At 47.7% G+C, this 23692-nt stretch overlaps 8 protein-coding genes across 8 annotated transcripts; 5 read left to right on the forward strand and 3 right to left on the reverse strand.

Moving 5' to 3' along the window:
• Positions 1–1650: 1650 nt before the first annotated feature.
• B0J16DRAFT_392175 (uncharacterized protein) lies at positions 1651–2964 on the forward strand (the record flags this gene model as incomplete). Its single annotated transcript, XM_046131985.1, has 1 exon — positions 1651–2964. The coding sequence occupies one exon, from the start codon at positions 1651–1653 to the stop codon at positions 2962–2964; it is 1314 nt and encodes a 437-aa protein (XP_045990056.1).
• Positions 2965–3293: 329 nt separating this feature from the next.
• Positions 3294–5520, reverse strand: B0J16DRAFT_330345 (heterokaryon incompatibility protein-domain-containing protein). Its single transcript, XM_046126454.1, has 2 exons — positions 5141–5520; positions 3294–5089 (listed from the first exon to the last, which is right to left on the reverse strand). The coding sequence occupies exons 1-2, from the start codon at positions 5472–5474 to the stop codon at positions 3363–3365; spliced, it is 2061 nt and encodes a 686-aa protein (XP_045990057.1). The 5' UTR covers positions 5475–5520; the 3' UTR covers positions 3294–3362.
• A 308-nt stretch (positions 5521–5828) lies between these two features.
• On the forward strand, positions 5829–10249 carry B0J16DRAFT_360285 (P-loop containing nucleoside triphosphate hydrolase protein; the record flags this gene model as incomplete). The annotated part of the gene is made up of 8 exons (XM_046129690.1): positions 5829–6018; positions 6092–6562; positions 6605–7105; positions 7144–7380; positions 7512–8234; positions 8282–9497; positions 9541–9624; positions 9667–10249. The coding sequence occupies 8 exons, from the start codon at positions 5829–5831 to the stop codon at positions 10247–10249; spliced, it is 4005 nt and encodes a 1334-aa protein (XP_045990058.1).
• A 64-nt stretch (positions 10250–10313) lies between these two features.
• Positions 10314–12118, reverse strand: B0J16DRAFT_38447 (cytochrome P450). The gene is made up of 2 exons (XM_046131426.1): positions 11940–12118; positions 10314–11894 (listed from the first exon to the last, which is right to left on the reverse strand). The coding sequence occupies exons 1-2, from the start codon at positions 12070–12072 to the stop codon at positions 10378–10380; spliced, it is 1650 nt and encodes a 549-aa protein (XP_045990059.1). The 5' UTR covers positions 12073–12118; the 3' UTR covers positions 10314–10377.
• A 691-nt stretch (positions 12119–12809) lies between these two features.
• Positions 12810–14304, forward strand: B0J16DRAFT_280134 (uncharacterized protein). The gene is made up of 2 exons (XM_046123888.1): positions 12810–12925; positions 12970–14304. Exons 1-2 carry the CDS (start codon positions 12850–12852, stop codon positions 14250–14252), a joined length of 1359 nt encoding a protein of 452 aa, XP_045990060.1. The 5' UTR covers positions 12810–12849; the 3' UTR covers positions 14253–14304.
• A 404-nt stretch (positions 14305–14708) lies between these two features.
• On the forward strand, positions 14709–16469 carry B0J16DRAFT_314730 (amino acid/polyamine transporter I; the record flags this gene model as incomplete). The annotated part of the gene is made up of 4 exons (XM_046125206.1): positions 14709–14901; positions 14948–15906; positions 15969–16048; positions 16094–16469. 4 exons carry the CDS (start codon positions 14709–14711, stop codon positions 16467–16469), a joined length of 1608 nt encoding a protein of 535 aa, XP_045990061.1.
• Positions 16470–17228: 759 nt separating this feature from the next.
• B0J16DRAFT_330351 (P-loop containing nucleoside triphosphate hydrolase protein) lies at positions 17229–20637 on the reverse strand. Its single transcript, XM_046126455.1, has 4 exons — positions 18613–20637; positions 18322–18562; positions 17742–18272; positions 17229–17653 (listed from the first exon to the last, which is right to left on the reverse strand). Exons 1-4 carry the CDS (start codon positions 20491–20493, stop codon positions 17424–17426), a joined length of 2883 nt encoding a protein of 960 aa, XP_045990062.1. The 5' UTR covers positions 20494–20637; the 3' UTR covers positions 17229–17423.
• Positions 20638–22834: 2197 nt separating this feature from the next.
• Positions 22835–23680, forward strand: B0J16DRAFT_38470 (Mss4-like protein). Its single transcript, XM_046131446.1, has 2 exons — positions 22835–23154; positions 23205–23680. Exons 1-2 carry the CDS (start codon positions 22999–23001, stop codon positions 23598–23600), a joined length of 552 nt encoding a protein of 183 aa, XP_045990063.1. The 5' UTR covers positions 22835–22998; the 3' UTR covers positions 23601–23680.
• Positions 23681–23692: the final 12 nt, after the last annotated feature.

Consider the following 23692-nt stretch of genomic DNA (forward strand, 5'->3'; position numbering starts at 1 on the left):
CTGAGCTGATGAGCTTGTAAAGATTTCATTGCTCGATGTGACTTTCTGGCCTACACGCGAAGCATCATAATCTTCGGCAACCAAAACGACTCTATGTAGAACTATCTATAATTACAGCCTCAAGGAGGTTAATCTTACAACTGTCCTACCGAGCTCCCGGAGACCATCCTTTTCCAGGATCTCAGCTTAGATTTGAGCGGGAGCGGAAGCCGTAAGCGATCCCCGGTATTTCTCGGGTATTTTCAGCCTCTCAGCGCACTCATGGGCCGTCACCCACATGCCGTCTACAGACTGAACACGCTCAGCTCCACAGAGCCACATATGATGGTCCCAAGAAACATGAAACACTTGTTGTTCTAGTTCGAGGCGAAGCTTTCTTAGCTGCTGCGGTCGGCGGAGACACGCGTTACTAGCCCCACAGCCGAGAATCTTGTCGATCCCATGCATACCCTGGGGACCTTTTTCTATCAATTTATGCTGAAAGCCATCTTGTCAATTTTTATTTATCTATGTCTTAATCACTTATTTTAAATATATCACGGAATTTAAACTTGACTCCTGTGCAAAACTCATGGACTGATGTATACAGATCAGGCTGATCACACCAGAACTAGGGCCCCATGCCTCACAGTTTTTATCCCGAGAAAAGTCAGATAATCGGATTCGAACTTGTACATTTGAAGTCAAGTGTCTGATGACTTTCGAGTTGCTATTATAAAGCGAGCTTTTTACTGGTTGAGGCCGTTTCGTTTCGGCGGAACCTCGATGAGCCCACTTTCCGACCTTGCATTAGGAACACAAATAAGCTTTATAGATCCACAGAATGAAAGCCAGTATACCGGAACAGTGAATTGGATTTTGGATTGGACAGAGCGATCTGACCCCTGTTATCATCGTGATGTTCTTACATGCAGAGATTGTGAGGATGCAGGTTGGTTACTTACTCACTCGTACTAGTCGCATCAAAAGAGAAGAACTTAACGTGAGTCTCCAGTGGCAGGAATGAACCATTGTATCTAAACACTGTTGATTTGGTTATTGTGTAAGGATCGGATTATAATGTTTTATTATGTGATGGCTTTCTATAGATAACTTCCGCATGGAATACTGTTCGTATTCCTAGCGGCCATCCGGAATGAGAACTCCAGCTCAGTAGGACATTGTCATAATTCCAATGGTATGGTCATATTATGCTCCCGGTTTTTCATATCCATTGGGTTGGTCCTCCCTAACATCCTCCACCGTATGTTGTGTCAAAGCTTCATAGTTTGGTAGAATGGAAGCTGTGCATTTCCCACATCACGAGCTTCAATGGAAGCTGTTCAGAATACTATGGAGCCATCCGGCAGTAGCTTCAAGACTATTGATTTCATCTTCATGCAGACTCACAGAATGGTGATGCTATACACTATCAGTAGTCTTAACTGACGCGTCATCTATCATTGAGTTACGGAACTCCTTTCTTGTCATCGGAGCTCGTCCCAAACTTGGATGCAAATTTTGAAGATAAATACTTCACCTTATCCTCGTCATTCCAAAGTATCTCATCATCCAACAAATACTTTCGCTCACATTCACTTACAATCCTTTCAACTACACTCGCTCAAACACTTTCAACACTTTCTTTACCAACTTCAACCTTCAAGCACCATGAAGACCTCTATCGCTATCCTTTCCGCCTCCATGGCTTCCGTCATGGCTAGCCCCTTCATCACGAGCACCCAGAAGTGCAATATCGCCCCTGCTGGGTCCGCCAACGGCAAGATCAAGGCCTATCACGCTGACAGTGCCGACACTGCCGTTGACTGCCAGACCCTCTGTGCCTCGGACGATGCTTGTAAGAGCTTTGCCTTTGGACTGATTAAGGGCGCAGCTCACCCCAGCTGCCTCCTTTTCAACGCCCAGGCTTCCAAGGTTCCCGCCCGCAAGGATGGTCTGCACGTCTTTGACAAGGAATGTGCATCCGACCGTGTTCCCACTTCTGCCCCTACCACCGCTCAGCCTTGGGGAACTATTCCCAAGAATGTTCTTGTCCGTCGCTCTACCAAGTGCAACTGTGCTGCTTCTGGTTCTGCGAATGACGATGTCGAGCCCTACAAAACGACTACCGCAGCTACCGCTAAGGACTGTCAGGCTCTTGCTGAAGCCGACAACTCTTGTCTGAGCTTCCTCTACGGTCTTCCTGATGACTCTGAGACTCCCACCTGCAAGCTCTTCAAGGTTGCCGCTGCCAAGATTCCTGCTCGTAGCGATAAGCTGTTTGTCTTTGACAAGGGATGCTCTTCTAAGCAGGTTCCTACTACCGCCCCTACTAAGGATGCCCCTCGCGGCCTGGTCTCTGAGAGCGCTTCCAAGGTGACCAAGGTTCAGAACGCTCCTGTTAAGGCTACCAAGTCTGCCAAGGTTGCTGTGTCTGACGGCAAGGAGAACAACAAGGCCAAGTCCAACGTTAAGCCCACCAAGGTCCAAGCCTCCAAGCCCAAGGTTACCAAGGTTACCAACGCTGAGAACGAGAAGGTCCAGTATGGCCAAGGTGTGCAAGACTCCAAGTCCAAGGCCAAGGCCACTAAGGTCCAAGCGTCCAAGCCCAAGGTTACCAAGGCCACCAAGGTCCAGAACGAGCAGGTAAAGGCTACCAAGGTTTCTAAGAACGAGAACAAGGAGACCAGTTACACCATGGACAACAAGAACGAGAACTCTGAGGAGAGCAAGGACACCAAGGTTACTCAGAACAAGGATAACAAGACTGAGACCAACAAGACCACCGAGAACAAGGACACCAAGGAGAACAACGGCTCTGACAACAAGGATAACAAGGACAACAAGCAGGATACCACCAGCCCCAAGACTATCATCACCAAGGTCCGCACCGGAAGCCAGGCCACTCAGGTTGCCAAGGCCGAGGGTAAGGGATCTGCTTGCAAGACCACCAAGGTTGCCAACGCTCAGCCTACCCAGAACTAGATTTATTCCAGCTGGAGATTATGAGCTGCTTTACCGAAGTTGTTGAAAAGTACTCCTGCATCAAATCGCCGTCTTCCACTCGACAACATCTCGCATTATATGCCAACACGCCTTCGCTCTTGAAACTCGATTGGGTTTCATCGACTGGATCACACACTTTCCTTTCTCATCTATCTGCTTAATCTTCTATCTCTTCCAGAATTCCATAGAGTTTAGCTAAATAGTTCTTTTCAATATATTGCTTTTACCCATCTTCTCACTTTTAGGCATCTGATAGCTGTATGGTACGAGACTGCACTTATTAGGGCAACCTGTTGTCTGAGTATTTTGCGTCACATTGTCTCTAATGTTTCATATCAATAAACAGATTGGGTCTATCAAATCGTAAAAGTGCTGTACTATATGACGTAGATAGAGTGAATGCCGTCCTCATACGCGGCGCAAGGTAGTAGACTCGGTTGTACTGAGGGTCCATGGACGAGTTCACCTGAAGGGTATGGATTGTCGACATCTCCTGTTCTTGTACGTGCCAGACCTATTCGACGGAAGGTACCTCGAGTGGCATCCACTAGTTGGAACAGGAGAAAGTCCCACATGTTGCATCTTTCACCGACTTCGTTGAAGAGATGGTGGGTTGCCAACATGCAGTACAAAGAACCGCTCTCGTTTTCCGCCCCAAAGTCAACATGCGACTCGTCAAGGTGCACCACTAATAACGGTAGACCTCCTGCCTGTTCGGCGATGTAATGGTGTGGATCATATTCAATGTTGTCAATGACCAAAGACCATATGATATTTACCTCTTCAGACGCAAACTTGTTGGAGATTTTGTGCAACAGTTTCAATGGTCGTAATTGTCCACTCAGACGGAGCCACCCAGCTCGAATTGCGCCCATTTTATCTTCCGTGGCATACTCTAACTTATAATCATCCACTTTGTACCGGTATTCTACGCTGTCAGACTCAAAAGGTACCCAGACCATGCCATTGATTGATGCCCATGACCAGGTGGGTGCTGTGTATGTTCCATAACGAGTATGATCACTCTTGGTGATTCTTGACACCAGCCACAACAGGTCGCTATGAAGACGGCTTCGCCACATGCCTGCAACATACTCATCCGATAGATGAGTAGCGTATGACCTTGCGATAGCAGAAAATGCCACTAATTTGTCGCTTGGATAACTTAATGCACATTTCGAATATGCCATGACTAGCTGCGTCCAAGACAAAACAACATGAGGACCTTTTGCTAACCCTTTGAAGGGAATTCCATCCCCGTAGATTTCCAATCCGTCTGGATTGGTCTCTGAGGCCCTCCTTTCGCTACATTCCCAGTAGACTTGGTGCTCACCAAAATGTAAGGCTCTAGGGGACAGAAGACGTTCTTGCATAACCCAGCCTCGAGTGTTGATATGTGCATCTTTGACGGGCGCTAAGTATCCCAAGTAATCTATAACATATTTTCCTGATGAAACGCTTTCGTCGGTATGGCATTGCAAATGTCCTTTTTGGACCAAGGTTTCAGTAGTAGGGGGGTTTATACTTTTCGGATCCCGCTTTCTGAAGAGGGGCTGAGAACTGTCTCTATTATCGGCAGCCACGATGTTGCAATATGAGTAAGAGTAGACCTTATTCATCAATGAAGCTTCTCTGCTCCAATCCGAAAGGTCATCCTTGTCTTGGAATATGCACAAAGCATCAATCCAAAGATATTGTACGCCCAGTTGTTGAGCTACAGAACAAGCATCCCGGAATGTTGGTGGTAAGGAAGAAAGAGGTATCCCTTGCAGAAGGCTATGGTAGGACTGTTTGTTCAGGGTCATCATTTGACTTTTGCCCCAAGAATGGCTGAGTGTCATGTACGGCCCTGACGGCGTTACGTCGTTTGACTCCACAAGGTAAACAAGGAACTCTTCCTTCTCGAGAGAGTGCCCGAAGTTGAGCAATCGGGTTGGATGCCATTCTGTATCGGTCGAATGATTACAAGCTGGATGTTTCGCGATGCATTCGTCAATCCATCTCCTCGCCAGGGAAAAGGTTTCGTTTGAATCTGTGGTGCCTGAGAGTTGAAGAGAGTCGAGAGCGAGGCGGTCGTAAATGGTTTCCTGTGATTTATTTACTTCTGTATCACTGTTAGGACCTTGCCAGGACTTGGGGCCAGGCTTGATTATACCTTTGAGAACCATGAATTCAATGATCCGGCGAGGAATTCCTGTAGTTTCCGTCGCGTCAGGACCTAGTTCAAAATCCAATCTCATTTCCTCCAACTCATCATCCGGTACAACGTAAACATTGATCAGCCCAAATGTTTCATATTCGTATCCTTCAAGCTGGTTGAGCTTTTGTTGTTCATCTGGTGTGTATTCGAACCAAATTGTGGCGCATATCATGCATCTTGCCTCTACCGATATCCTGAAATCTTCAATACATGTATGATGTCGAAATGAATTCAGATCCGATAATTGAACGGAAGAAGCAATAAGCTCTTGGCATCTCTCGCAGAGCATGGTGGTTGATGGTGAATGATGGTGAATGATGGTGAATGATGGTGAAGTTTGGGTACTGCTGGTTGGGCGGCTACAGCGCTGATTCTCTCTACCCCAATTACTCTAATCGATAAGAAATCCGAAAAGGACGGGAAGGAGGAATGAAAGTCCCGCTTTCACCCGTCTTACAGGCAGTGGTCGTCCGCCAAATCGTATCACGTATAGACTGCCTGGTTGCGTATCCCGTATGACCCCACTACGAATCCACACTAAGCTACTTCAGGTTCGTTGGAGCGCTCCCCTTGACTGGAAGACTTATATAAATTAACAGATTGATCATGGAACTTTCACATTTCCTTCAAGATACCTTGAGCCATGGATTCAGATGATAATTTCGGGCCCCATAGGGCAAAAACTTTCGATTTCACGATTCTTTTCGAGCAAAGTATCCTATCTCTTCTTCCTACTGGACTGTTTCTTCTACTGGTGCCATTGAGACTATTTCTGCTGCGGAACAATGAGAAGGTGTCCAAAATTGGAACTATATTGTGGCTAAAATTGGTAGGTGACTTGAAATCTGGTACTGCTTTTACTGATCATTTAGGCCGCGGTTGGCTGCTATGCTTGCTTACAGATAGCCTTAGTCGTGTTATGGTCTCGAGCGAACCCGACCAAGACGGCCATCGCAGAATCTGTACTTGGCATAGTTGAATCGGTAGCACTTGCTTCTTTGATCTGCGTCGAACATATGAGCTCCAAGAAACCTTCCAAGCTCATCAGCGGATACCTTGCCGTCACCGTCATTCTCGACATCGCCCTGGTTCGTACCTTCTGGATACGTTCAATGTGGGCTATTGCGACTGTCTTTACTGCCTCTTTCGCCTTAAAAATTGTACTGCTGATTCTAGAGGAAACACCGAAGGCTTTAACAGGCGAAAAGATACCCGAAACTTCTTCAGGCGTGGTGAATCGAAGTTTCTTCTGGTGGCTGAATAATCTCTTCCTCCAAGGGCATCGCGGCATTCTTGAAACCGAAGATTTGCAAACCATTGATTCGAAATTCGATGCAAACCATGTAACAGAACCTTTAGAAGAACAATGGGAGAAAGGTATGTCCATAGCCTCTTCCATGTTCGTGCTGACGACTGCAGACCACAAAAACGGACAGTTTAGCCTTTTGAAGTGTACCTTCCTTGCATACAAATGGCAGTTCGTGGTAGGCATCTTCCCTCGGCTTCTTCGGAGCGGTTTCAATTTCGCCCAACCCTTTCTCATCCAATCTGTTATCGTCTTCGTTGGCCGGAAGGAAATGTCGGTACAGATTTCTAGTGGTCTCATCGGGGCGACTTCACTCATTTATCTCGGCCTTGCAATATCTGGGGCATGGTACAAGCACCTCTCATTCCAAATGGTCACGATGTATAGAGGTGGTTTGGTGTCGCTGATTTTCAAGAAGACGCTAAAACTCAAGACGACGTCTGTCAAGGACTCGGCGCCTGTTACACTCATGACGACCGATGTCGAAACAGTTGTAGCTGCCGGCTCGTCGATACACGACATGTGGGCGAACCTACTTGAACTTCCCGTTGGGATTTACCTACTGTATCGTCAAGTCGGCCACCCAAGCCTTCTCGTGCTGGTACCAACACTGAGTAAGTTTTCCTTCTAGGAGATGACCAAGCTAACAAAGGAGTCACTACCATTTTGAGTGGCGTTATCTCCCCAGCAATGGAACCAGCGACAATACGATGGAATGAGATGATTCAAAGGAGGGTGGGTGAAACATCGAGCATGCTAGATCAAATCAAAGGCATCAAGATGATGGGTCTTACCGACTTCTTCGTCCAAACTGTGCAGGGTTTGAGAGTTCAAGAATTGAAGGTGTCTGCCAAGTTTCGATGGTTACTAGTGCACTTCACCACACTTGGTAAGCCTACAACCACTTACTTGACATCGCTAACAATGTAGCCATGGTTTCTGCTCAGGTAACGCCGGTCGTTGTGATACTTTCAGCCATATACTGGTCCAAATCGGATGGAGGCTTAAGTGTTGCTGAAGCATTTACGTCGCTTTCCTTGGTGTCATTAGTTACTCAGCCTCTTGTTATGTTTCTTGTTTCTTTGATGCAGATTGCCGGAGTTATGGCCGGCTGTGGCAGGATTCAGGCGTTCCTTCTGCTGAAAGAGCAGGACATGATGGTAACAAAAGACCCTGGAAATGGCTTAGCTATAGTTATCGAGGATGCGAGCTTTCACACCGATGATGGAAGTACACTTCTCACTGATATCAATCTGCGAGTTCCCCGGGGGTCTATCAACATGGTTGTGGGAAAGGTTGGAAGTGGAAAATCGTCTCTTCTCAAAGCCATCATCGGGGAGAACTTGCCATCACAGGGAACTGTCAAGTCAGAAACCTCCCCCGCCTACTGCGACCAAGTACCATGGCTTCGAAACACCACAATCAGAAAGAACATTATCGGGCAGTCAGAGCCGGACGAGAAGTGGTTGTCGACGGTTATACACTTTTGCGCGCTTGAAGAAGACCTGACCCAGTTGCCTCATGGTCGAGAGACTATTGTTGGATCGGGGGGCATGGCTTTGAGTGGTGGGCAGAAGCAACGTATTGCTCTCGCTCGCGCTGTCTATTCCCGCAACAACCTCGTTGTTCTTGATGATGTCTTCAGCAGTCTTGACAAAACAACAGCCGATACAGTCTTCCATCGAATTCTTGGGGAAAATGGGTTACTTCGGGCAAGCACTGTTATCTTGACAACTAGCAATGGTGAGTCTGCTTCCTTCACTAATTGTCAAACTCTATCTAATGACCAGTCCACTATCTTCCCTTCGCCAATCACATTACAGTCATCGAAGACGGTCATATCACTAGAAACCAGGTGACCCACGCCCAATTCGAACCTAGCGAAGCACTCACAACCATCACGCCCGCTGAAACACCTGAAGCCGTTCCAGAAAGCATCGTCAAGCTTGAACCAAAGAAGGAGATCGACTTGGCACGAAAAACTGGCGATACAGAGTGTTACAAGATTTATGTTCGATCAATGGGCTGGAAGGTCATCAGTATTGTCTTTCCCGCTTCGGTGGTTGGTGCGGTACTGGAAGTCATGCCCCAGATCTGGCTGAGAATCTGGACCGAGCAAGGGGAGGGTTCAAAAGACGCCAGATATGCAGGAGGCTATGTTGGACTCGCTATATCCTCCATGATTCTGGCACTTCTGAACATCGACTACTTCCTCATCGTCGGCGTCGAAAGGTCATCCAACAATCTCCACGAGCAGCTTCTGAACACCGTTTGCAGAGCACCGTTACACTTCTTCACAACAACCGAGAGTGGCAGCATCTTGAACCGATTTAGTCAAGATATGACACTGATAGACATGTCGCTTCCTCTGGCGTTTTACCTCACCCTCGATCTAACCCTACGCGGTTTGGTACAGACAGGAGTTGTTGCATCCGGGGCAAATTACTATGGGGCTTTCCTCCCGCTTTCCTTCCTTGCACTTTATCTCATTCAAAAATACTATCTCCGTACCTCCAGACAGATGAGGCTTCTCGATCTGGAAGCAAAAACACCACTCTACACGCAATTCGCCGAAATCATTGCAGGCCTATCAACTGTCCGATCGTTCGATTGGACAAAAGAACTTTTGAGCGAAAGTTTCGAGTTGCTGAACACATCGCAGAAACCGTTCTACTTGATGTTCTGCATCCAGAGATGGATTGAGTTGGTACTTGATCTCTTTGTCGCCGGCATGGCGGTGCTGTTGGTTACGATAGCCTTACGAATTCCAGGCACGACAAGTGAAGGCGCGATCGGGCTCGCTATGGTTAATTTACTTGGTCTCAACGTCACTCTGACGACAGTGATCGATCAATGGACAACTCTGGAAACATCCTTGGGGGCCATAGCCAGGCTCAAGGCTTTCATTGGCAGCACACCGAACGAAAATAGGGAAACGGAAACAGAAATGCCAGACAACTGGCCTGGAGGCAAGATCGAAATCGAAAAAATCACATCTTCATACAGGTATGTATATCTACATAGTGAGACTCGACTAAATTTTGGTCAGCATGGAATCACAGCCGGTCCTCCGCGACGTATCATTGGTTGTACAACCTGGACAGAAAGTCTGTCTTTGTGGACGTTCTGGAAGGTAAGACGCATCCCATCTATCAGGGAAAGGCTGACAGTTCAGTGGTAAATCATCCCTCGTTCTCTCAATCCTTCGACTTCTGGAACTCCAGAGCGGAACTATTCGTATTGACGGCCAAGACCTCGCAACAATGTCACGACAATATATCAGATCGCAAATTCTAACTATACCTCAAGATCCTGTAAGTCTTTCGGGTACTGTGCGGAAGAACTTAGACCCGGAGGAGCTCGTTCAAGCAGATGAGATGCTCATCCAAGCTTTGAAAAAGACAACTCTATGGCCGACTATCGAGGTTCGTGGAGGATTGGATGCAGATCTATCTTCCCTCGGCTTCTCTGTCGGACAACGCCAGCTCTTTTGTCTTGCACGAGCTTTGCTTTCTCACTCAAGCATTGTCCTTCTCGACGAACCAACAAGCAGTATTGACAAGACAACGGACAAGGAAGTGCGTGACATAATCCAGGAAGTCATGCATGGCCGCACCATTATCGAAGTCACACATCGATTAGATCATGTCACAGACTTCGATATTGCTGTCGTCATGGAAAATGGTAGAATAATTGAGACAGGAGAACCGAGGGAATTGCTGACACACGAATCAGCCTTGAAAGCGTTACGAGGATAAACTTTCGAAGACCCCACTCAACATATACAAATCGCAGATCTTGCTAGGACCAATCGCAGCTCATTTGATATCTATTGTACATTATGCTATTATATACTTTTGTCTATGCCTCTAAATCTAACCCAGGTCTAATCGCTCTTTGATGGCCACTTTATTCTCCTCTCAGCCCTAACGTACAGATTATTCGGGCGAATCAACTGGAACATGGGATCATATTCCACAGGCCCGTCTTGGGCAAGACTGAACTTGTATCGGTACACAAGCTTGGGCAAGAAGACCTTGACCTCTTGCAGAGCAAAGTTGAAGCCGATACACATACGAGGACCAGTTGCAAAGGGGATGTAAGAATCCTTGGGACGGTTCTTGACACGGTCGGTGTCCCAGCGGTCGGGGTCGAACAGAGCAGGGTTGTCCCAAACCTTGGTGTTGTTGTGGATGTGGTGGAGGGCGGGAATAACGATGGAGTCCTTGGGGAGCTTGTAACCGCCAGGAAGAATCATGTCAACAGCTGAGGTTCTGGCGGGTTGGTAAGAGGGGTTGTGTCGGCGTTGGGTCTCCTTGATGTACTTGTCAAGGAATGTGAGCTTGTTGGTCAGCTCAGCAGTGATCTGTGTGTTCTCGTCGAATCCATTGTCGACCATCTCCTGCAAAAGTCGCTCTTGCATGCCAGGGTAGGCAACAAGGCCGTACAGAAGCCAAGACAGAAGAGAACTGGTTGTTGTGAAACCGGCACCGGTAGCAACGACAAGAGGCTCCATGATGCGTTCACGAGGAAGCTTGTTACCCTTGCTATCGCTAGCACGAAGGACATAGTCAACCATGTTCTCGGCTTCGACAGCGGCATCTTGAAGCTCCAAATCTCCGTCACCCTTGGCAGCGTTGGCAACAGATTCTGTCATCATAGCCTCCATATGGGCACGAGCCTCTCGCAGACGTTGGGGGTCACCGAAAGGAAGGTTCTTGTACCAGCTTCCCATTGACGTGATCTTCTTGTTCAGCTCAAGAGACTGCGCAATTCTCAACACCATCGCATGGGGTCGGGCATCAGGAGAGGTAAAGTGCTGGAAATCCATGCCGAGGACGAGCTTTCCAACCGCCTGAGCTCCAAGCTTCAGCATGTAAGGATACACGTTCCACGCCTCGTCCCGCTCATCAAGCTCATCGAAAACCTTGAACGCATCCTCGACAGTCTTTTGCATGGTGGGAGCGTAATGTCGCACGGCCTTGGGACCAAGGGCAGGGGGCAAAAACTTGTGAACTTCCTTCCACTCCTCGGTGTCAGTGTCACCAAGGAAAACACCAGCTTCCTTGTTCTTAATAGGATGCAGAGGGTGACCGTCGATGATTCGCTTGGAGAAAAAGTCGGTCTCTGCGAAGACAATGGTGGCTAGCTTGGGGTCGTTTGTGTGGTAAATGGTGCTACCCATGTTTGTCGTCCTGAAAAGGGGACCATATTTCTCAAATAACCGTTGGTGGTTACCCAGATGGTCGGGGTACACCTCGAAATAGTTGCCGAGAAGGGGCAGACCCTTTGGGCCAGGGACCTCGCGGACAGCCTTTCCGTCGATGGTAATGGAGATGTTATCAGCAGCGAGAACATCAGCGACAGTTGGCAAAGCCTCAGAGTCGGTGACAAAACCAATTCCTAAACGGTTAGTGGCTGTTGAATTTTGCTTTGCGATTGACATACCACTGGGATCAACAATTGCAAAATGCGACGCTATCAAGTGCTGGAGACCTTGCTCATCCAGGGACGCAGGCAGTTCGATCTGCTGCGCCGTTGAAGGGTCCTCGCCCATAAGATGAAAACTTTTGGTAGCCATGATGAAGAATAATACGGTATAATGAGACAAGCAACTTTACAAATGGCTAGTCGCTGGCTGGTCTATATAAAGCGCCCGACGAAAGGGACCAAGCCGAGGCAGAGGACCACAATCGGACTTCGGTGGACCTGCGTCATGAACCCTGCAATCTGTTGACACGTTTTAGGGGGGCATGAAAATATTTGCGCTTAGACGGACTAGTCGGTGCCGACATGATAAGGTGGCGTTTCGTATCCACAGAGAATTCTCCGCAGCCCTGTTAGCGAGGTACAGATCTTGATACGCCACTTGGCAGTTGGCCGAAGTACCTCTTATTAGTGTCGTTTGTCGAGTCTGACTAACGAGACTATTGACATCCCGAGTCAGGGTAGCTTGTTCCGGGTTTAATTTGACTGAAAATAGTTGCAGATCAAAACATTACAGAGGAATTGTCGTTATCTTGATATCACAATTGATGCTTTTCAAAGACAAATCCGACGGCGTATATCTTGAAGCCGAATCCCGTTGCCTCGGATTGAAGATCCATTGAGGCCCATAAAGAAGCTTTGACCTACGGGGTTTATGCCCATTCAAACGTCGCCAAACGGAACAGCACGGAGACTCGGCCGTTCCGGACCCACAGTCGGCCGAGAAAGCCCCATGAGCCTCGGCTTGGACCCAAAAGGGGTAGTCTAGTCGGCCAGTCAATGCGACTGTATTTGATTGCGCTCAATATAATGAGGTGTGCCCTCTTGACTCGATTTTTCTGGTTAGGAGGTAATATCAATCTTTATCAAAATGGCTTCGTTTACTGCTAAGGAAGTGGCTGCTCACAACACCCGTGGTGATTGTTGGACAATCATCAAGGGTCAAGGTAAGAATTTTCAATTGCATGAATGAATTTCGCTGACCGCCTAGTTTATGATGTTACAAAATACATGGAGGACCACCCTGGCGGTGCCGATGTTCTTATTGAATCAGCTGGAAAGGATTCAACCATAGACTTTGACTCTGCTGGGCACTCTGAGGATGCCTTTGAGATTATGGAGGAGTACCGTATCGGAGAGTACAGTGGTGCGCCTGTACGAAACGCTCCTAAGGCTGTCACTCTCAAGAAGGCGGCTCCCGTGGCAGTTGCTGGAACCAGCTATGCCGCAACCGCGCTCACAGCTACCGCCGTCGTTTCTGCTGGCGCCGTGGCTCTTCACCAAGCATACCGAATGAACCCCGAGATTTTGAACTCTTTGCCCAAGGTGAGACCTGGATCTGGCTCTGGACCTGGTTTCCTTGAGGGCTTCCTTATCGCTTCCGCCATTTTCACCGTCGCTGGTACCGTTACTGCCAAGAAGCTGTCCAAGTACCTTCACTTTGAGGAGGGTGGCTTCATGAGCTATGCTCCTCACAAGAAGATGCCCAAGGTCACAAAGCTTAACCCTCTACTCCAAAGAGGGTGGCTCGACCCTACAGCTTACCACGCTCTTCCTTTGGCTGAGAAGGAAGAGATTGCTCCCAACGTTTACCGTCTGGTTTTCAGTCTTCCTACTCCCACAACCGTTCTCGGACTGCCAACCGGTCAACACTTGGCTATCAAGGCCGAGATCGACGGCAAGACAGTCAACAGGTCTTACACACCCATCTCAAATAACAACGACCTTGGAAAGCTTGAGCTCGTCATCAAGTGCTATCCTGATGGTCTCCTCACCGGCAAGTACCTTGCCAACCTTGAACTCGGCGACGAGGTGCAGTTCCGTGGACCCAAGGGCGCCATGCGTTATCAGCGTGGCCTCTGCAAGAGAATAGGCATGCTTGCAGGTGGAACAGGCATTACTCCCATGTTCCAAATTATCCGAGCCATCTGCGAAGACGACCGCGATCTTACACAAGTCAGCCTTGTCTACGCTAACCGTTCAGAACAAGATATTCTGCTCCGCGAGCAGCTTGAAACTTTCGCTCGACGATACCCTCAAAATTTCAGACTTTACTATGTTGTTGAAAACGCCCCTAAGGATTGGACGTACGGAACTGGTTATGCGACACAAGCGCTTATGGAGGAGAAGTTCCCCGCACCAGGACCTGACTCCAAGATTATGCTCTGCGGACCACCTGGTATGATCAAAGCGGCTAAGACATCTCTTGGCAACTTGGGCTTTGAGCAACCTGGTGCATCTGCCAAGATGACCGACCACATCTTTTGTTTCTAGATTGGGACTTTTGTAGAATAGACTCTTAATAATGAAGAATATTATCATCACAAATAGCCTATTATATCCCTGCAATTTGATCAACACCCACCCGATATGCTTAAGAGCTTATTTTGTGGCCGGGTCAAAACGCCCGCTACTTCATCTTGACCTTCCCGTTGGGGTAGATCTGCATATCTTGGCGATGCTAGGATTCGATGTCGACATCGTGGGGGCAGAAAAGATTATATGTGAGACTTGGGGTGCTAGAAATAATGAGTCTAAGGATTTGTCTTAACTGACGTAAAGTGACCAAATTATTTCGTCTCTTACCGTTTTTACTGTCACCTTTTCTGATACACATCGACGAGGAACTTTTGTGTTGCACCCCATCGTAATTGTATTACTCGATTGCGTTTGTTTGATACAACTTATAAGGCCTTGTCATCCCGTAATGTTTTTAATTTTGGGGCAGACATGGCCGACACAAAGAAAGTCCCGGCCGTTGATGGCTTTGGCGCTCGGCCCTACGATGGGTCCAACAGTGATGAGAGACCTATTGATAATGAGAGTACCATCGATGCGCAGAATTTTGCATATACTGAGGATCGGAAGATTGGTGTTACAGGCGCCGTCTTTCTGATTCTTAACAAGATGATCGGAACAGGAAGTAAGTTGAGGTACTCACAAAAAACAAGAGCGAAACTGATTATTAGTTTTTTCCACGCCGTCGGGCATTTTCGCAGCTACCGGATCCGTGGGTGTATCCCTCATGCTATGGATCATCGGTGGCTTTTTGACCTTTTGCGGTCTCAGCGTGTTTCTGGAATTCGGTCTCGCGATTCCCAGATCTGGTGGTGAGAAGAATTATCTCGAAAGAGTCTATCGACACCCGAAATACTTGGCTACTTGTGTTTTGGCAAGTCAGATGATCCTTCTTGGCTTTTCTTCGGGTAACTCTCTCGCTTTTGGAAGGTACATCCTCTATGCATCGGGGAGGGAAACACCTGACGGATGGGAAGCGCGCGGTATAGCTGTGACATGCGTCACCTTTTCCGTACTTCTTCACAGCACGCTTCCCAAATGGGGTATTCGACTCTTCAACGTTTTGGGCGTATTCAAAGTGGTTATCCTTCTTTTCATCGTCTTCTCGGGTTTCGCAGCACTTGCGGGCCATCGACGCGTCCCTAACCCCCACAACTTCGACAACGCTTTCCGTATTGAAGATGGCGACGGTTATGGCGGCGGTGGCGCATACGCCTACTCCAACGCTCTCCTAAACATCATCTACAGTTACAAAGGCTGGGAGAACGCAAACTACGTCCTCGGCGAATTGAAAAATCCAAGAAAAACTCTCGCCGTTGCAGCGCCCATCGCTATAGGTGGCGTCACGATTCTTTACGTTCTCGCCAACGTGGCCTATTTCGCAGCCATCCCCAAGTCTGACCTTGCCAAGTCTGAAGTCATCGTCGCGGGCCTCTTCTTCAGGAATGTATTTGGAGAGAGTGCGGCGGCGAGAAGTTTGCCTGCCTTCGTGGCGTTGAGTAATTTGGGTAATGTTTTGGCTGTTTCGTTCGCCCATGCGAGGGTGAATCAGGAGTTGGCCAAGGAGGGCATGCTGCCGTTCAGTCGGTTCTGGGCATCTAACAAGCCTTTCAACTCTCCGGCTGCATCGGTAAGTTCATCTTTCGACTGCAGGGTATCCCTGATGCGTTTGACAGCGGCTAATCAGCGCAGTTGTTTCTTCATTGGCTTGTCACTGTTGTGGTTCTCCTTGCACCACCCGCCGGCCCAGCCTACAGCTTCATTGTCAACTTGTGAGTGCTTGCCTCCTTACGTGAAACACCGCTAACAGCTTTCAGGTACACATACCCCGGCGCCTGGATAAACGGCTTTGTCACAATCGGACTAGTCTACCTCCAATGGAACAAATCCGAAAACTGGACATCACCATGGCACACATACTTCCCCATCTCAGTGATCTACCTCCTTGCCAACATCTTCCTCGCCTTCGTGCCATTCATCCCGCCTGAGGGTGACTGGAACGCCGATGGGTACCCATACTATGTCTTCCCTGTTGTTGGTGTTGGCGTTTTGATTCTCGGTGGTGTTTACTGGGCATTCTGGACTAAGATTCTGCCGAGGATTGGAGGGTACAAGGTTGTTGCTGATAGGACATTTGATGCTGCTGGTGTTGAAACGGTTAGGTACCGAAAGGTTCCTGTTCGTCACGGTTGATTGAGGAGGGGTGGGTCTGAGGGTACAGTGATGGACTGGTGCTACTAACAGGTTCGGTTGTGGAGGCTTGTGATGGAAATATCAACAGTGATTGAATGCTGAACTTTGCCTTTGTCACTGTCCCCAAATATGACTGACATGGGCTGCGCTCCCAAAGTAAATCAGTCACCCATTGACTTCTTTCACAACTATAAGAGCACCTTCCGGCGATATAAACCATGACTCTTGTGACAACATCCTTCAACACATTCTGTACAAACCATCAGCTTCCAGAATGAGCTCCAAAACAAGTTCTTCCTTCGATCCTAGCAGCCCCTGCTACATCAATGATATCAAAATTTACCACAATGGCCTGCCCGGACCTTTTCGCATCGAGAGTGATAATCTAGATGTCCGACTGAAAGCCACGGTAGACTCTCATGGCCATATTTCCAATATTGTGTTCAGAAATCGTAAGGGAGAGCACCCCAAGGACTACATCTTCGTGGACCGACGGGGAAATCTTTACTTCACGGGAGACGTTAGGCTTGCGCAGGTTGTTGTTGTGATCATGGGTCTTGCTTGTGAGGCTGTTGGTGTGCCAGAACGTGTTTCTATCATGGTTAGTCCTGAAATTGGTAACCAAAGAGCGAGTGTGAGATAGGTTTGGGGTTCAATACAAGTTAAACGTCTAGCTCAAAAAACTCGTACTGTCCGTGCCCTCCCATCCTGAATATCTTCATGAGTTTATCCTAAATTCTCAAGTTATTCTAAAATGCTATCGCTTTGAGGTTTATACATCAGAAGAAGTATTGAATTATTTCAAGTAAGGTTACCCTTGAGGGGATAGTAATAGCTATATCTTGAATAGTATAAAAAGCTAACACTAGATGGTTGAGGTTCTAAACAACTATTAGACCACTTGGACAAATTCTCTCCAGTCAACAACGCTAAATTGTTATGCTAGACACAACTTTACGGTTTTGCTTGTCCGGAGAAGGGGGTCAATTTTGTTGGTCCTCCTCGTAGGCGGATCTCTTCTGGCGAGAAATCCCGAAAACCCTCCCTATGGCAAATATGAAGGAATCGATTTTTTGCCCAAGGATTCTCAGGGTCATCTCTCGAAAATTCATCCACATATGGCCAACTAGTTCCTAAGTCTTTAATTTGTTGCCGGGTCCATTCTGGTGGGCACTTTGATTTATCTGAAGGTCAAGATAGTGTTAGCAGGAAACTAATCTTCATCCGAGTACATACCCATTGAATAAGAACTGATGCTAGAAGTGGACTAACCCTTTGTCGCATTAGAGCTTCCGCCGCTGCCAAAACCAGCGACGGCAGGTTTCTGGTTTGGTGGTCCTCCGACACCGCCGGACCCAGTCCCGAATAGAGATTTCTGTGTGAGAGCAACAGTTGCGGCGTTGCTACTAAAAAGCCCACCAGTTGAGCCGGATGACACCGGAGCAGATGATCCATTTCGGTTATCAAATATGCTGGGGGTTTTGGTCTGGACAGGATCCGTCGCATCCTGTTTTGGCTTCGATGTTGGGGTGGTTGAGGAATTAAACAAACCACCACCACCAGTAGCGGAGCTGTTGGAGGTCGAGGCAGGAACTTGTCCTGTCATACCACCTTTTGGCGAGACGATGCTAGATCCTGGGGATAGTATCGGAGCGGGTTGAGCTTTTGCAGTCGCCGCAGTCGCCGGAACTGAACTGGCTGGGCCAGGAGCGGCTGGGATTGGGGCTGGCGCAGGTTTGGTAGTTGGTTTGGAGGCTGTTGGGGGACCTGAGGGACTGACAACAGGCCTGGAAGAGGGCAGGACTGTGTTGCTTCTGTTAGCTTGTCTTAGAAACAGTTGCTTGAATCATACCGTTGGCGATTCTCGGCTTATGCTTCCGGCACGTAGTTAGGCCGTCTTGAAGAATCTTGATTTCTGTGTCAAGAAGATGTCTACGAGACGTCGTTTCAATACGCTCGGCTGCGAGGTCCTCGAGTTCGGTATCGCTCATTCCGTCGACCTTTGTTGGCGTGAGGATCTCAGGAATGCTGCATACGAGACAACTCTCAATCGCAAGATTAACCACATTATCTGTGAATGTTCGTCGAGACATCTGTACATTTAGTAAGTAAACTATGAAGATTCTCGTTTTTCGGTACCCACTTCATAGTATGTCAGCATCATATCAATAATCTTGTCCGTCCCAAACTCTCCTACTCGTGAGTTTTGACCAGACACCATCGCTTGGGTTATCTTCTCTGGTGTCAGACTGTTCTTCGAAGTCTCGGAAAAGAGCTCTGGACACTGGTCCTCCAATGTCTTGCAGACCTGGTTAGCGACACGGTTCGCTGACTTCTGAGACAATGCCTGGTAAAACTCGATGTCCACGGGAGAGGAATAGCCTTGGAGGTATGGTCGTAGCAACTCATCAATCTTGCTGCGCAGTAACTTCTCCTTCTCTTCGAAGAAGGGGTCTACGTGGGTAGACAAGATTGCTTCCGTGGTTGGGTTGTTCTGGGGGGACCCTATCACGTACTTGAACAGCTGATCGACGAAGGCTTTTGCAACCGAGACTACCATCTCCACGTGAAATTCAGTGATCCGCTTCCATGGAGCGGCTTGATTCTTGAACAACTGCATGGCAAGATCTGCGTTGGGAGATCCTGGAAACTCTCGGCCTTGGTTTATAGCGGCTTTGCTCTCAAGCTCAACGCTTAGCTCCTCTGTAGTGACCCGTTCAGGATCCGGAAACTCGTAGGGATAGCGGTCCAGAAAACTCGCAAGATATCCGGGAAGTCTATCCTCGTCAGGCTTGTCATCTTCCGAGAACATGATGCTTTGAGTGGACCCTTTTGTCCTCAGGATGTAATCGAAAACTCGGTTAAAATTCCGAAGCAAGGCCCGGAACTTCAGATCTTCATCCTCCAAGCCACCGAAAAATGAATCATTATATCGTCCGTTGCACCCATCTCGGGCCAGACGTTGGAAGTCGCTAGCAATGGTGAGCAGATAAGATCTCCTAGCCTTAGCATCAGATCTTCCAGTCCCGAGTCGGGTAAGCTCCTCCTGCCTGTCTCTGAGCTTTGTTTCGATATCCTCGATAACTCCAGGAAGACTATTCCTAATGTGTTGGAATAGAATCCCACTCAGCTTTTTGCGGAAATTGGCAATGCCAAGGTCCTCGCCAGGGACGGTGGCCCAAGCACCTTTTTCGAAGAAGGATGCCTCTAGCTTATCACGAGTCTCGAGTCTCGTCTCATCTTCTCCTCTATTCCGGAGAACGTGCCATCCAAGCTGCAGCTTGTGTGCGCTTTCCTGATTCTTTGCCACCATGATGTATTCTTTGGCGTTAGAGGGGAGTGCAAGATCTGGCTTGGTGATGACTCCGATAGTGCGCCGTCTCTGAGGGTCTATGGTTTTTGCCTTCTCAAGAGCTGAGTGGCTGACCAAGTTGACGTTGGCAGAGACCACCACGAGGATGATGCTATTCTTCTGTCGCATATATCCTTCAACCAGCTCATCGACGGTATCTCTGCCCACCGATGACTGATTCTGGGAGGTTGTATGGTATAGACCGGGGAGATCAACTAGACTCAAGGGGTATATCTTCGGGCCTTCAATCTCAAGTCGTAAAACATCTTTGGAAAAGTCTTTTCCATCTTGTGAAAAACCCATGTGCTCCTTGGCCTCTTTGATGATATCAGGAAGGTCATCCTCGTGGAATTTCTGCCGCTGAAAAGTTTGAGATGGTTTCTTGTCGGCAAAACTGACACTGGCTTCAATACGAGTCTCACTCGCATGGTGAAAGATCAGCTCTGTCGCGAATCGTGTGCAAACACTACTATCGACAGGGAACCGGATATGGGAAATAGCTTCGAGGACTGATGACTTGCCAGCCGATTGCTCGCCCACCACAATGATCTGGGGAAGATCGACAATTTTCCCCACACCACAAGCGCTCAGATCATCGCTAATTCTATGCAAAGAAGTTGCTTCCTTGGTATGGAGCGTTTGAAGAACATCAGAATCGACTGAGACGTCCATGGTGTAGTGATAGTGACCAATGAAGTATGACGGTGATAAAGATTAGAACTCGAGTTGTGTGGTATAACCCAGCTCACGCAAGTCTGGATACAGACGCAATAAATAACATCTCCTCACCAGGCGCTGGACGTCGGCTGACCTTTGTGATCCCTGAGGACATGGGTGGCAGCTGTTTCACTAATGCAGGTTGAATTTTGCAGAACCAACAAGCACACTCCAGAGTGTAGGGTCAATGGCGAGACGGTAGCTTGTTCCCGTATCCCGCTTGCAAAGTTGATTGCATTGAATTAGCTTAAAACCCCGTCTCAATAGTGATTTATGGGATCGACTTTTGGCTAATCACAAAAAATTGTTAAGCGCGTAATTGACAGTTTGAGGCTGTCGTTGGGGCTGAGTCAAGGATGTCGGCCACCTGAATGTGACAAAACGTGCATATAAAATTAAAGGCCAGTTTACAATGGTTTCTTATCAAAGCCCCACTAAATGAAGTCTATCACGAATCAAAAGAGAAGAGAAATGCCAGCGAGACTGGAATAGGAGACACTAAGCTCAAACTCGAATGGGAGCTACTTCAGCTCGGTGTGATCACCATGAACCGTCAAAAGCGGAATGGCATAGAGAGTCGCAACCTTCTGGCCTGATATTAGAGAGTTACGGACAGTTGTGGAAAATATTTTGAATCCATGACAATGACACCAATGGCATCTCCAGGGTGACGATACATGAGAAAATTGATTCATGATCAATAACATAGTAAGATTCTGTATATTTGACCCTATGTAGAATTGTTCTTCATAACTCGTCTCCATTATCGTTTATCCTGGCATGTAACCACCCAGAACAACGAATATCGCCCATAGACTATCCACCATGCTCACTTTCTGCCCCCAGAATAACGAATACCACCATAACCGGGGAATCCATATCCGCCATATCCACCAAACCTACGCCAGATGCTAGGCTTAGTCTCAACGTCCCTCTTGCTTGCCTCCGGGTTTTCCATTGGTGCAGCCAAGACTGCAACAGCCAGGACGGCATTGATAAGAAGTTGGAACTGCATGGTGATTTGCTATGTCATCCGTTACCGACAGACTAGGCTAGGTATGAAGATCGAATTACGTGGTGATTGGGCTTTTGTTGGTTGTTCTATTGCGATTATTTGGAGAGCAGGTGTCGGGAGAGTAGCTGAGATGGATGAAAGAAGATGTAGAGAGTGTTATAGGTGAGGATGAATGTTGCAATTTATACTTGATTTTACGAATAATTAATAGCCGAAGTATCCTTTCTTTAAGATGTATAGTCAATGCTCTTTTGTCTTTTGTGGTAAGTCTAGACCACAGAATGTGTTCTAGATCAGCCGTTGATGGGAAACGAGAGTCAAGAGGCTGACCAATAATCACTAGTTTAGAAGCTATCCCTCCTAGTTCTCTTCAGCTTCCCGATTTACGCCTCTTTTTCTTGAAGCTAAGCCAATTGAACCATAACGATGGGTTTTGCTATCTCACCGCTTGGGTGGTACATTATATATCCTTACAGTCTGTCTATCAAGATTCGTCGTCGCTTGAATGAGCTTTGCTGAGATTTCAGAGGGATCACGCCTTGGAAATGGCTGCTTGCAATATCGTAATCAATAGTGGCAGCCACAACGTATGATAACAGCTGCAACTCTCTTGCTGGCTCTATCAAATGACTATAGTAGCATGAATAGCTCGCAAGATCTATGATCTTTTCGGTCTAACACCGACAATGGAGTAGGTAGAAATTGCCGTAATTGGCTATATCGTTTGGGCCGGAATAGCTAAGTTTGGTCGATACTCAGGCCACGGCATAACATGCTGTTCAAAATGCAGGTTAGAGCGTAAGAGAACGAAGACGAATAGACTGCATGGATTTATCAAGATGGATGAGAAGCTCACAAGGCATTACTATATCCACAGACCCAAACGTCAACACCTGCAAATATAGCAGGACAATTACCTTGTGCAAGTACTGTCCATAATAAAGGGACCTCTCGAGGATGGGCTCAGGAGTCGATGTCCGTCGAATAATAAACAGAGCTTAGCATAAAGTCAAGAGCTTACAGAGTCTGCTCTTCATGAGCACAACTCAGAAGATCGGATTTTACTAGGTTCTGTGGCTGATTCTCAGACCGTATCAAATCTTACTAATCGTTCTTTTATCAGCTTCGGCTACTCCAGTATGGTTACCCCAATATCACGGGTTCGATTGTCACTCAGCCAATTGCGGGGAGTCATGCATAACGTTGAAGGTTTCGGGTTACAAATTGACCCGACTTTGTGATTCATCATGGCCTCGGAGTCTTACTAACCAACCCTTGTCATCCATCTTGTATTCTTCACCAGCTATAGCATTCCATCTTCTTCCGAGCCAACCTTACTCATTTATTTATTTATTGCATTCGTAGCCACTTGAACAAGATCTAAAAGAAAAGAAAAATAAGGCAGAAAAACCAGACAATCTACAAACAACGTGACACCCGCGCCAATGGCTTCAGATAAATCAACGGCAGAGGCAACAGCTGTGAGTGTCGCCGATAAGTCAAAGCCGTATATTCCACTTGCCGGTCAAGCTAGAGATGGCTGGTCCACGGAGGACGAGGCAACGGCCACTTGTTACTGTGGCGGGGTACAGCTCTCATTTGTGAGTCAATTGAGCGTGCTTACGGTCGGACTGAGCTGACGCAACAATAGTCGATTAATCGAGGCAAGGGCCTTGTCAAGACGTTCGTGTGTAATTGTGCCGACTGTCGCAAGATTACAGCTTCCATGTTCGCCAGCAACTTCACCGTTGAGGATTCGCACCTCAAGCACTTGCGTGGACAGGAGTTACTCAAAACATATGGCCAGAATGAGACGGTAGCCTCGGGCAAGAAGATGACCAACTACTTCTGTAGTAACTGTGGAACCCTCATGTACCGCGTCGGTGAGCGCTTGCCAGGCGTCAGCATTCTGCGTATTGGTACCGTTGACGACTTTACGCTGCATGAAACGAAGCTCCGACCAACCGAGGAACATTTTACCAAGGACCGTGTCTCCTGGTTCTCGGGCGTCACCGACGTCGAGAAGACCTTTCCGGCCCAGGGCTAAGGGAATGCTTTACAATAGGTACGATCAAGCAACATTAGGGGAATAGACGGAGTTAGTATAGCGAATGAAGGGATAATAAGCTTATTACTACA

The sequence above is a fragment of the Fusarium flagelliforme genome (assembly GCF_020744385.1).
Source record: "Fusarium flagelliforme strain FIESC 12 MPI-CAGE-AA-0113 chromosome Unknown B0J16scaffold_1, whole genome shotgun sequence".
In the NCBI taxonomy this organism is placed as follows: Eukaryota; Fungi; Ascomycota; class Sordariomycetes; order Hypocreales; family Nectriaceae; genus Fusarium; species Fusarium flagelliforme.

Coding starts and splice junctions, on each gene's coding strand:
- B0J16DRAFT_330351 (XM_046126455.1), bottom strand. CDS start 20,493: ATGGACGTCTCAGTCGATTCTGATGTTCTTCAAACGCTCCATACCAAG. Junction 18,563..18,612: donor TGATGCTGACATACTATGAA/GTGGGTACCGAA, acceptor CTAAATGTACAG/ATGTCTCGACGAACATTCAC. Junction 17,654..17,741: donor AAGCTCTAATGCGACAAAGG/GTTAGTCCACTT, acceptor CTTGACCTTCAG/ATAAATCAAAGTGCCCACCA.
- B0J16DRAFT_280134 (XM_046123888.1), top strand. CDS start 12,850: ATGGCTTCGTTTACTGCTAAGGAAGTGGCTGCTCACAACACCCGTGGT. Junction 12,926..12,969: donor GACAATCATCAAGGGTCAAG/GTAAGAATTTTC, acceptor CTGACCGCCTAG/TTTATGATGTTACAAAATAC.
- B0J16DRAFT_38470 (XM_046131446.1), top strand. CDS start 22,999: ATGGCTTCAGATAAATCAACGGCAGAGGCAACAGCTGTGAGTGTCGCC. Junction 23,155..23,204: donor GCGGGGTACAGCTCTCATTT/GTGAGTCAATTG, acceptor ACGCAACAATAG/TCGATTAATCGAGGCAAGGG.
- B0J16DRAFT_330345 (XM_046126454.1), bottom strand. CDS start 5,474: ATGCTCTGCGAGAGATGCCAAGAGCTTATTGCTTCTTCCGTTCAATTA. Junction 5,090..5,140: donor TGAATTCATGGTTCTCAAAG/GTATAATCAAGC, acceptor ACAGTGATACAG/AAGTAAATAAATCACAGGAA.
- B0J16DRAFT_38447 (XM_046131426.1), bottom strand. CDS start 12,072: ATGGCTACCAAAAGTTTTCATCTTATGGGCGAGGACCCTTCAACGGCG. Junction 11,895..11,939: donor TGCAATTGTTGATCCCAGTG/GTATGTCAATCG, acceptor CTAACCGTTTAG/GAATTGGTTTTGTCACCGAC.